Source organism: Danio aesculapii, chromosome 11, assembly GCF_903798145.1.
Source record: "Danio aesculapii chromosome 11, fDanAes4.1, whole genome shotgun sequence".
Lineage (NCBI taxonomy): Eukaryota > Metazoa > Chordata > Actinopteri > Cypriniformes > Danionidae > Danio > Danio aesculapii.
Window position 1 is genome coordinate 17,876,083 of NC_079445.1, and position 13,359 is coordinate 17,889,441.

The 13,359-nt window shown below is 36.4% G+C and overlaps 1 protein-coding gene across 1 annotated transcript in view; it reads right to left on the minus strand.

The window, feature by feature from the left end:
• The window catches only part of ncoa3 (nuclear receptor coactivator 3), a 90,466-nt gene that overhangs the window by 8,490 nt on the left and 68,617 nt on the right, over positions 1-13,359 (minus strand). The window contains exons 6-16 of the mRNA XM_056467700.1: positions 10,104-10,289; positions 9,916-10,002; positions 8,748-8,891; positions 6,519-6,666; positions 5,931-6,433; positions 3,456-4,468; positions 2,821-2,947; positions 2,518-2,676; positions 2,214-2,438; positions 2,002-2,116; positions 929-1,100 (exon numbers count right to left, since the gene is read on the minus strand). Coding sequence (XP_056323675.1) covers positions 929-1,100; positions 2,002-2,116; positions 2,214-2,438; positions 2,518-2,676; positions 2,821-2,947; positions 3,456-4,468; positions 5,931-6,433; positions 6,519-6,666; positions 8,748-8,891; positions 9,916-10,002; positions 10,104-10,289 — 2,879 coding nt within the window. The remainder of the gene's footprint in view (positions 1-928; positions 1,101-2,001; positions 2,117-2,213; positions 2,439-2,517; positions 2,677-2,820; positions 2,948-3,455; positions 4,469-5,930; positions 6,434-6,518; positions 6,667-8,747; positions 8,892-9,915; positions 10,003-10,103; positions 10,290-13,359) is intronic.

Sequence of the window (13,359 nt, forward strand, 5' to 3'; positions counted from 1 at the left end):
ATGTACATAATTTACTTAAAAGTTGTAAGGCAATCTTCATTAATTGTTTTAAATAATTAGGTTTACTCAATTTTTCTAAGTTAAGCAAACTATTAGCTTTTTATAGTGTAAGGCATGTGGACGTGGTCAAGAAAGACTGCTGAAATGTAAACAGAACATCAGAATGAGGAAGAAAGGTGATTTAAGTGACTTTTAATGTGAAATATTTGCTAGTCCAAGATCCGCTGATCTGAGTATTTCAGAGATCTTTTGGAATTTTCAGAAACAACCATCTCAAGGATTTACAGAGAACGGTCTGATTAGGAGACCATATGCAATGACTGGCAGTTCTGTGGATGAAAACGCCTTGTTTATGCCAGAGGCCAAAGAAGAATGACCAGAATGACAACAGTAACTCAAAAAACCACTCATTAGAGCTGAGGACATTCAGATATTAAGGTCAGAATCTGACATGAATGCATGCATCCATCCTGCCTTATAGAAAAGTACTGTTGGTATTCTTACTGACCATGTCCATTCCTTTCTGACCATCCTGGGAAGGCTCCAAAAGGGATAAAGCACTTCATCATAAAGCTGAAATCAGTTTCTCACATCATAATGGGTTCACTCTATACTCAAATGTCCTCTTCATTCACCAAATATTAGTTCAATGAAACCCCATTAGGGTGTGCTGGAATGGTGATTCACATTATGGATAAATCTGCAGCAATTGTATGATACGATCAGGCCAATATAGGCTAAAATATCAGAGAAATGTTTCTAGCATTTTGTTAAATAAATGCCATGAAACATTAATTCAGTTCTAATGGCAAAACTAGTCCACTATAATAGATCTTCCCAATAAAGCGGCCAGTGAGGGAATGTGGCCACACCATTGGTTATTCATAAACTCAACGCATCTGTTCCGTGAATTGGACTGGCTGTGTACCTGGTTGATGAGATCTGGTATGCCAAGGGCACGGTCGATCTCCTCCAGAGCGATGACGTCAGTGTTGTTGAGTAGAGAGTCCAGCTGGTCCAGCAGAGCTCGCTCATCACTCTGACCCTCAGAGGTGGATGGAGGAGCCAGAAGTTCATCCAGAGGGCTATTTATCGGCAACCTGATGCAAAAAAAAAGACATTATTAAATGAACATCCACTTACTTGAGTAGCAAACTGTATAACAGGCATACCTTTAATTTCTGTCCGCAATTTAAAAAGAAATGTAAAATTCTTATATATATATATATATATATATATATATATATATATATATATATATATATATATATATATATATATATATATATATATATATATAACTTCAATCATATATTACTTAATGTATATATGATTTTAATGTAACATCAGATTTACATTAAAACGTTAAATGTGTAGATTTGGTGCTCACCTATCAGTTACTACTGATGCATGGTTTTTAAAAACTAAACAGATTAGTTGCTCAATATTTTTGCAAAAATCATGAAACATTGTTTTTTCCAAGGTTCTTTGAGGAAAAACAGTTCAAAACAACGGCATATTCCTGAAACATAAATTGTCTGTAACAATAAAAATTATTTATTGTCACTTATGGTCAATTCAATGCATTTATGATGAATTCAACAACGATAACACAACAATATCAACAAATATATGTATACAAAAAAAATGTATACTAAAAAAACAAGTCAGCATATAAGAATGATTTCTGAATGATTTCCTTCTGTCTGGGGATTCTGAAAAATCAGCTTTGAAATCAATTGAATAAATACAATTTTAAAACACATTCAACATAAAAAGTGCTAAAGTTAAACATTTGCTTTATTGCCTTCTCATTTAACATGATTATGTTTCCTGTCATGCCAGAAGTGCTACTTGTAGGCTTTAGAGAAAAGAAGTAAAAAATTTGATTAAATATCTTTAAGTTGTCATGATATCTAACATTGTTTGCAGTGTTTTTAAACATTCCACATTAATGAGAGGTGAAAAATGATCCAAATCTGTTAATCCCATGTAGTTTACCTGTTTGCACTCGGTGCTCCCTCCATTCCCATCCCACTGTCTGGCCACGAAGGGGACTGTGGTGGAGGAGCCTGCCCTCTGAACGAATTCATACTCATTCCTACATCATACGGGCCTGTGAAAAACAACACCATAAAGTTCATTTAATGTGTCACCAGCTGTAATTAACTTACACTGCTAGTTTTGAGTCATTCTGAATTGTCAGAACTTACCCATTTCCATCAACTGCTGTTGCAACATGGATCTGGTTGCAGGAACGCTGTTAGATCGGCTAACCATGGGACCTCCCATCATGCTTTTGGGATTGTGGTCCATGCCTGGGCGACCCATGCCAGGGTGTCCAACAGAACCAGCAGGACTGCCAGAACTGGACATCCAATCTCCCGCACCTGCCATTGGAGGTCGATTGGGCATTCCCATGAGCCGGTTTGGACCTCCTGCAAACATCATGTTGGGAATGTTCATTTCCAGGTTTAGAATGAATGATTACACATTAAATGTTGAAAAATGACTCACCCATGCCAATCTGGCTATCAGTGTGCTCCTGTTTGACAAGAGAGGATGGTGCACTTTTTCTACCAGTCATCCCTGGCCCACTCATAGGTTTTCCATCAACAGACACTGCCCTCTGGAAGGGCACACGTTGACCAGAACCCATACCAACACCCTCCCGGTCTGGAACACACAATAATATATACAGTAAACATTCATATTAAACACAATAGATAGCAGTATTTCTCTTTTTGAATTTGAATGTGATCATCTAGTCGCATTAAGTGTTTTGCATGAATTTAAAGGCCTCAAGGTGTTGTGACTTACCATGGGCGGTGCTGTTAGGTCCATTGCCCTGCTTATTGCCCCCATCCGACCCTCCAGATCCAGAATCAACAAACATTCCAGGACCAGGATTCCTCAGCCCACCGAGGATACTCTCCAAACTTTCCAGCTGGAAAAACAAAACAAAGCATTGATTTAGAATGGCAAATAAATATGTGTTTGCATTCAAGTTTTAAATATCAACAAAACTAATATATACAAATTAATATATACACATATATATAATTATTAGTCAAATTGTTTAGAGAAACATTGTTGTTCAGATTTTTAAGCGAGGACTACTTTAAAAAAAGGCAGGCTCATTTATATCAATCCACCCATGATAAATCAATCATATGACGATATGGTGCTTAAGAAACATTTATAAAAAGGTTGTGCTACTTTATCAATTTTGTAGAAAACCCTATTTTTTTTGATGAAGAGAAAATTTTACAAGAACAAACCTTTTAAATATGTTTTGTAACATTACAAATGCATCATACGAGACTTGAATCTACTTAATGAACACAAAAAACATTGAATATGAGGTCTATTTAAATATCTATTTACTAATTGAAATATATTCTAAAATATAGAACCAATGTAATACTGACATGTATCAACAAACAACCATATACCTCATCAGGTTGTTCGAGCTTGACCTTGCTCTCCTGGTTGCCAGAACTGGAGGTCGTGACCCCTGACCCCTGCCCTCCAGATGCCCCTCTCGCTTCCAGCTCCTCCAGCTTTGGCTTGACCTCTGTAGCACCGGGCTCTTTGGAGTCATCCTTATTGAGGAGGTAGTGAAGGAGGGCTTGTGGCTTTTTTCCTTCTTTCGGACTGAGCTGCTCCTGTTTGAGCTCCAGATTCCTCCCCTCAGCACCTGGGTGCTCCGAACTAATCGAGGACTTGCCAGTGGCTTCAGCTGTGATGCGAGCCACGTCATCGGGTGTGTTTCCGTTCTGAAGAAGCTTGTGGAGTATCTTGTGTTTTTCCTGTAAGGTGTGAGTGCTGTGATGTCCACTAGGACAAGCAGTGGATGACACTCCACCTGAGCTTTGCTGATTGACGTTATTCCCGGATGATGAAACGGATGAAGAGGACACCCCTGTGGATGAAGGACTCATCATGCCACTTCCAGTCTCCTTCGGGTCAGATCCCATCGGAGTGGACGCACGACCTGGAACAGGTCCACTAGTCGCAGTCCCGATGCCAATCTCTTCAGTTGGAGATGTGAGCAACTGAAGTAGCTTCTTGTGGCCTTTTCCGTCAGGGACTCTCCGGTTGACTTCTGCCCCAGCGGATCCATCCTTGTTGGACTGGCTGTCTGGTTTGTCCGTGTTCTCCGTAGAAGAGGCCTGTTGTTGGTCTAACCCTGTGCTGTGAGCACTTGAAGGACTCTTGGAGTCACTGGTAATGGGTTTGTTGTTGCCGATCTGGCCTTGCTGACTGGATTGAGTGGAGTTGATATTGGGAGAACTGTCGGATTTGTGGGCAGGTGAGTTGAGAGCTGAAGGTAGAGAAGATCCCACACCTTCACTGATGGCCTGGAGGGCATTCAATGAGCTGCTGGAGAAGGTATTTCCAACCGATGGACCTGAAGATCCACTACTGCCACCCATGCCTACAGGACCCATGGGAGAGTGCATCCCTGTGACGTCACAAAGGTGAAGAAATTATTGATAAATCACAACACATAAATCACAAATGCGATTAAGCAAAAGCTGTGATTGCCATGAATAACTTGTTAGTAAAGCATAGTTCTGAGATCACTAGTAAATTTGCTCTGAGGGCAAGAGGGCTGCCTTACATGGAAACGCCAACTAACCACAAAGAAGAAACACAGGAAAATCCCATTGCAATAGTGAATTAAAAGAAGATTTAACCAGGGATAGGTAGTATTTATAATACATGTATTTCAAATACATATTTTAAATGCAAAATAGTATTTCGTAATTTGTATTTGATAGGGTTGATGGAAATGGCTTATTGGAACCTAATTAGAATAAAAACCTAAGTATCATCTTTTGATATGATATACTTTTAGAGAAAAATTATGTTTATATATGTGAACTCATGGTCCAAATTTACATAAAACACCTTTTCCTGAATTTATTTTAATGCATATTTGACATAGAATTTGACATAGAACTTGCTTTGACTATCAGAGAGTAAAAACTAAATTTTCCCTATTTTGGACAGCTAAAAATAGTGTTTGGGACATTTTATGTGCTGCAAAACAGTTGCAGGATGACACTGTATGTCTGTAACAAAATATAAAACATTCAAAGTATTTTAAATAGCCACTTAAGAGCTAAAATGTGCTGTCCATGTATGTGGACACTCAAGCCCTAGAAGGTTATAAGACATTTCAATGTATTTTTGCCCAACCCTGCATTTAACTGCTTTCATTGACTTAATGTCACTAATAAAAAATCTATTCTATAATCACCTTTTATAGTTACATTTTTAAAAATTTGTACCAGTGTCTAAATAGTTCATGTATTCCTAGTTAAAATGCCACAAAATCATAGTGGATCACAAAATCCACATGAACCGGAAGTGCTGAGACTTTTATTTTAACATGCGGATGTACTTAAAATCTAACGAGTATTGAGTATTGGGGGCAGGGCTTTCTCTCAGCGCATCATTCCCCAAGTCATCAAACTGACATCAACAACACCGCCACTCCAAACGCAGAAGCAAATGGTCACACTTTGATTGAAGATTTCCAAAAGAAACATTTTTAGTATATTAACATAAATGAATTAACTTTTTACCTCAAGAATAATGTGAGCTACAAAATTCATTATAGGAAACTGACTTTACACGGATTTTAAACAATAATTTTTTGTTGAAAATTTGATTTTAATGTTTCAGGTACGCATAAATCGAAAAACGTAAGTCATTACAAACCACATCAAATTCATAAAATCATAATAAAACCTAAGTCATCATACCCAACTACAAAAATGTAACTGCTACAGTATTTCAAAGTGGTCAGTATTTTTGTCCTTCAAATTCTTTTGTAGAAATTTGACAATATTTGCCTATTTACTGCATGTCACAAGATTGCATCCATCTAATCTAAACTCCAAAAACAGTAAACATACCTCCAGGTGAGAATGGACTTGCTCCCATTTTAGGACTCCCTCGTATTCGCGGAGACCCCATGAGATTCTGCTGACCAGGATTCATTCCCGGACTTCCTTGAGAGGGACTTGTCATTCCCATTCCATAGCTGCCGCCACCACCGTGAAACTGGCCCTGCTGGTGCTGATTCATACCTGGATGGCCCATCTGATTCATAGAGTTCATCTGATTCATTTGATTCATCTGATTCATGGAGCTCATTTGATTCATGCAATTCATCTGATTCATATTCATTTGATTCATCGAATTCATCTGGTTCATTTGATTCATCTGGTGCATCGGGTTCATCTGATTCATCCTGTTTCCAGGGCCATACATTGCTCCTCCTCTGGGTCCCATGTGGCCTTGTTCATTCATGCTGTAGCCCCTAGTGTTGCCCATGCCCATCTGAGCATTTGGATTGGCATTGCCCATAACCGATCGCATTACACCACCCTGGTTGGGTCTGTATCCGTTTTGCTCCCTGTGAGACAGTAAATCAAAACAAAAGTAAGAATGAGGAAAGCACAGAAAGAAGATATCAGTGACGTATTATTGTGGACACAAACCTCTGCAGAAGATGAGTAGAGAGGAAGGTGTGCTGGTCACTGGTGACTGGATTTCGACAGAGCTCACTGCGCGTTTGAGCAGTCACTGGAGTGCCATCCGATAAGGAGAAGCGATAGGGTGGAGTTTCTGCTCTACCATGAACATATGCTGTAACGAACAATTCAAGTATCATTAATAAAACAAATGTATTCGGTCTGTCAAATCCATTTCACACCGCATGCAAAAACAGCATCAATTTATTCCAGCGCCCATATAAATAAGTTACAGAATTCACACTTCCACACGTTGTCTTTTCATATCTTTTCTGAAAGCACATCAAGCTATTTTACCATTTTCACACCTAGCGGAATTTAAGATCAAACTGATCAATGTACTTTTTGCACAGATGTGTCATCATTGATACTTTTGTAATTCTTTATTAAGCGTCTACTACATACTTTTGTCCAAAAAAATGGAAATGTTAGGTTCAACGCAATTAGTTTGATCATGTTATTTTGCAAAATTGTACTTTCTGCAGATAGATTTAAGACTTTAAAGGTCCCATGAAATTAAAAGAATTTTTTTTAGATGTTATTATCAGTATTGTTAGTTTTTAGGATATCTATAAGCTAGTGTGCTCCAAAATAGTGACAAAATTCACATTTAGAAGATATAAAATTGATATAAACATGCAACGCTTGTAGTTTGTCACTTCCGCCCAAATGGACCAACGGTTTTATTCTTGTCACCTCACACTACAGTTTCACATCATAACCAATCAAATGCTCTGTAGTGGTAGTGTCTGACATGCTCCGCCCCCTTCAAGACGCTTCTCATTTGCTTTTCATTTGCTTTGCAAATGCTTTGCACTTGAACTCAACCTCTCTTACTGGCAGAGCTGTGATAAAACAAAACACTTTTGGCTGTTTCCTAAAAACGGGAGGATCTACTCTATGTCCCACCCTCTCATCTTGTTTCGGTTGAGATTACGTCCAACATTTTCTTACAATCAAAAATCCTCGAGGGACAGTAAATAATAATAATGATAATTCCTTAAATTTATTTAGCACATTTCTGGACAACCAGAGCACTTTACACATTTTTGGGTGGGGATTACCTCATCCACCACCAGGAGACAGAGGGATGAAGCCAATTATGATATGGGCAAATATGGTAAGGATGCCGGGGTTAAACACCTAGCCTTTTTCAGAGGACATCCTGGTATTTTTAACACCCACAGACAGTCAGGTTTAACGTCTCATCCAAAACACGGCGCTCACAGATTAGTATAGAATCCCCTTCACTATACTGGGGCATTAGGACCCACACAGACCACAGAATAAGCACCCCATGCTGGTCTCACTAACACTACAAGCAGCAGCAACCTAGCTGTCCCATGTGGTCTCCCATCCAGGAATTGACCAAGTGCAGCCCTGTTTAGTTTCAGTGGGCGACCATGTGAGTTGCAGAAAGCTAGCTTCAAGCTGATGATTATGGTGAACTAGCTAAATGATGATTATGGTGAACTATCCCTTTAAGACCTTTTGTAAGACAAAGTAATGGAAATTGAATTAATAATTTAAAGGGCAAATATGGAAATATGTTCCCTAAAAGTAAATTTCAAGTTCCAGTTTCAAGTTTATATGTCATACGCACATCAACACACGGCCAACAATCAATGAAATGTTTAGGACAAGAAGAGCCAGGCAACTTGTATATGTGTGTATGTGGGTGAGTGTGCGAGTTGTGTGTTTGTATGTGTATGTTTGCATGTATGTGGATAATGGGTGTGTGAGTGTATTATTGCACACATATGCACATAATATTTTGTATTTGGTCACATACAGATACATTAAAATACACATAATTAAGACTATATTGCACAATGTCAATAAATAATTTAATGTCCTAGTGTCCCAAGTCCTAGTTTATAGGAAACATAATTTTTAGTTAGTTAGTTTGTTTTATGAACATCTTTAAAAAAATGTATTGCTATACTTGGCGCTGCATTTCAGAAAACTAAAACAAAAGAGGAGACGTTGAATGCAAACTTAGCTTTTTTTTATCTCATCTGACCACCATAATCAATCTCTAGATACATTTTCTTCTTTGAGTCACAAACATTGATTGTTGCTTTGATACTGGAGGAAACAGTAATGCAAAAACTAGATCTCACCACATTAGAGGTTCCACATCTGAAAACCCTGGAAATGAGACAAGAAAATGCCTGCAGGTGTCTGTCCACATACCTTCATGATAGTGTCTCTTGTATGACCAGGGCTGACCTTCACTGCGATGCAGGAACATCTGCATACAGCGGCGCACTAAATCCTCCCAGCCAGGACGCATTGTGGTGTGCAGAAGACTCTGCTGCTCGATCTCAATCAGTTTACCTGTAGACAAACACACACACTCAGATATACTACTAGACTAGTTTTACAGTTCTGTTGAAAGTCTTCTTTAACTGGTTAATTTTTACTATGATATATTGGCTATTCACATTTTTATCTCACAAGTAATATTCTATAATAATATTTTGTTTAATAAAATGTGTTGAATTATCATAAAAAATTTACTAAATATGATTTATTTGATGAGGGTATTGATGTTTAGCAGTGTATTATTCATATATTCATAATTATTCATAAATTACAACATTTCTAACTATTTTCTAAACATTTATTTTACATATTTATATCAAAATATATCAACTACTAAATAAATATATCAGTACTATATGACAATGCAGTTATTGAAATGATAACAATATAGATAACTGAACAATTCAAAATAAAAACTAAAAGTTTTTTAGCAAACTACAAAATCAGGTTTATTTTTTCTCAAATTCTTTTTTATTGTTTGTATTTTTTATGCATTTCATTTTAATGATTTAGCCAGGTTTTAAATAAACTAAAAGCATGTCAAATAAATAATTAAATAAATAAATATATGGAATGAATGAACGAATTAATGAAACTAAAAATGAATTAATGATACTTAAATATAAATCAATTTTTCTGGATTTCAAAATTAGTGGTAATCAAAGTAAGAATTTATTTAAAAAATATCCACAATACACACATTCACACGCAATAGATATTTAGGCCTTCTGTACAAATTAAAAATCAATACAAATCATGGAAGAAAAAATGGTGGGATAATCCCATCTAAAATCATTGTATTATTAAGAATATTACTATTGTGATTATTATTTTAAAACGTTCATTCTGCAGTAAACTAATAATATAATTTCTGTCACAATTTCAAATTAAATCAAACTCTTTATTTGACCTTTGACCTTGATGTTATGACCTTTAAGTGTGGCCTTGTGTTCAAAAGACAATAATAACCATCTGGCTAGGAGTTAGTAACCATGTTAATACGATTAATATCGAGTTGAATGGCAATCTATTTTACCTGATAGTTCATGTCTAGTGCTGAATCGTTCTGTCCTTTCCACTGCGGTCACTCTTCGTGCTACACAAATCATACACGACTGCAGATCTGAAAGAGAGAACAATACTACTGTTGAACAAAACTAAACTCTCTCAAAATACACCACTACCTCTCTCATTAATGGAAAAAAACTGAAAACTATAACTGACCTTCTCCTTCCTCCATCATTGCTTTAGGCTGTGTGAGAGCGAAACACTGCATGGTCTCATAGCGTGGCCCACCGGCCCCTTCTTCACCTCCAGGACCACCATATCCAAACTTCACCAGCATACGGCAGTTAAATGTGTGGCTCTTCTGACGAGATGTATCACCTCCCCATGACACACTGTTGGGGCCTGAACATACCGAATATTTTAGGCTCAAACATTTTGAATTTATGGGCATAATCTGAGAATGGTTATATTGTTTGAACAATGTTGTTTTTGATATGCAATTGTTAAGTTGTGACGCGTGTTTCTGGGTCCAAGCCTAGATTTACTTTACGGAGACAACCTAAATTTTGCATCCAAATGCATTGAAATCTAAAGAGATGGCTCACTCAAAACATTTCTTTATGATTTTCTCATACTCAAATGGTTTAAAGTTGCCTGAATTTCTTTTTAATGTTGAACACAGGACAAGATATTCAGAGGAATGTTGGAAAAATCTATAGTAGGAACAAAAAATACTATAGAAGTCAATGGCTACATTTTTCCAACATTCTTCAGTTTATCTTCCATTGTATTCAACAAAAGAGGGTTTGGAACAAGTGGGGGATTAGTAAAGGATAACAAAATGTTTCATTTTTGGGCGATATGGATAGGATGCTTTTTTTTCTTTCTTTTTTTTGCAGTGCATGCAAAATGTTAAGCCATAACTTTACTTTGATTTAAGACCTTTGTAGGGCCTAAAATAATGGACGATCAACCTAAGATTTTTTGAAGACCCATGGGAACGGTTTAAATACAATATTACATATAATATTTACAATTGATGGCAAAATTATAAGCCTTTTAAAGAAAATATATGAAATGTGTAATAATAATTTTCTAATATTATTTAATAGAGCAAGAAGATTTTCCACAGTATTTTATTTTTATCTTCTGGAGAAAGTCTTATTCTTAGTGGCTGGAATAACTTTTATTCACTTTTTATTATTATTGTTATTATTATTATTATTATTACACTTTTATTATTTCAAAAATAAAATTAAGGTCAATATTATTAGCCCCCTTTGGATTTTTTTCTTGATTGACTACAAAACAAACAAATGTTGTCCAATGATTAGGCCTGTCATAATATCTACTGTATATATTTGTTGTACAACATATTGCACCAAAATATATTGCGATAGGGTATATGCAGAAGTATGCTAAAGGGCTTTTAATTTGACAGTAACCTGGGTAAAACGTTTCCGATGAACTGTATACCATTGCAAAATCGGCGCGTTTAAGGTCTGTTTTCTTTAAAAATCAGCGATCTCCACTGGCTGTGTGATTTTCGATATAAAGTGGGTCTCAGATTGCACAGGATGCACTGCATTAAATTACATTTTCCCCGCCATGTCTTTAAAATACGAACATTTATTTTACCCCAGTATATTCAATGGAGCTTCTGCACTAGCCTGCTGATTCTGACAGGCGCGTGCGAGTAAACGGCTTTTCGCCTCGTTTTACGCTTAAGCATCTAAATGAATGCCAAAGTCTGTTTAACTGATTGTATTTTAATTACATTACAACATCCATGCTGTAAAAGAAACCGTATAAAATGGAAAAAATTGACATTACCCGTTCACCGGAAGTAAATCAGTATGGGAAAAAACACTAGCTCGGCATATACCCAATAAACAATATTATTGTCATTTTAAGACTATTTTATTTTACTCATTATGCAATGGCAGAACAACAATATAATATCATCATAAAGCATGTACACTCTTCCAAAGAACACATAATATTTTATTCTTAAGAATATCTCATTTTTAGCCATTTTAATGTTAACAAAAAAAGCTCAAGACAAAAAAGTAACAGAGGCTGCGATATCTGCTACCAGATCTATTTTCAGTTGTCGGACACTTACATGAAAACATACTAAAGCAATTTATAGTAAATACTATAGTCTTTTTAACCATACTGACACTGACACCTCCAATGGAGATAGAGAGGTTGTGCAATGACCTAAAATGGGATTAGCATTGGTTTTTATGTATGGGAGATGTATACTGCATCATCAAAAACGATTGAGGTCATGTTTATGTGTTGTGCTAGATGTCGATATATTGATTATTGTGACAGGCCTACAATTGATTTGCCTAACCAAGCTAACTTCCCCAGTTAAGCTAATTAATTTAATTAAGCCATTAAATTGCACCATCTGCTGAATACTAGTATGTTGCAAAAAAGCTAGTAAAATATTATGCAATGCCATCATTATGGCAAAGGCCAAAGAAACTAGTTATTAGAAATTAGGTAAAACTATGCTAATAATAATCGTCCCTCTGCAACAATTTTTTTTAAAGAATTAAATTCGCAGGAGGGCTAATAATATTGCCTTCAACTATATTTATAGTTTAACACCATATCAGCATCCATGTCATTCATGGCAAACATAAAGCTAATTATAAGTATACTGTAAAACACGAACACTCTGTGCACTATAAATGTGTAATAATTTATATGCATAATTCATGTACATCTACAATATTTTGTTGTATCACCTTGTCATTACATTTCAGAAAACTAACACAAAGTCTGAGAGAGTAAATACAATTTCGAGATCTCTCTCTTGGACTGTCAATATATTTGAATGGTTCTTTTAATACTTGAGTAAATGGGAACACAAACTTTTTTCCTCAAAATAAAAGGCTCTCAGATTCACCACAATACACGTTCTGCTCCTGAGAACAATTTGGACTCATTTGAATTGGGAAACCTCCTATGTAAAACTCTTCTAATCGCATCTTTTATCTCAATAGCTGTTCATGACCACTGCTTGGTCATGTGACACATTTAGCAAATGTTTTACAAAATGATGGTGTCTCTGAACTTGCTGCATCCAGTTACCAATATTTTAATGATTTATAACAGACGAACCATTGGATCATGGATATAAACATCATAATAATTTAATTATAATAACTCCTTATATTTATATAGCGCTTTTCTAGACACTCAAAGTGCTTTACAAATTGGAGAAATCTCCTCATCCCCCACCAATGTGCAGCATTCACCTGGACGACGCGACAGCAGCCATATTGCGCCAGACCACACATCAGCTGATTGGTGGAGAGGAGACAGAGTGATTAAACCAATTATGATATGGGGATGATTAAGAGGCCATGATGGACAGAGGCCAGTGGCAAATTTGGCCAGGATGTCGGGGTTAAAGCCCTACTCCTTTTCCTGGGATTTTTCACGACCACAGAGA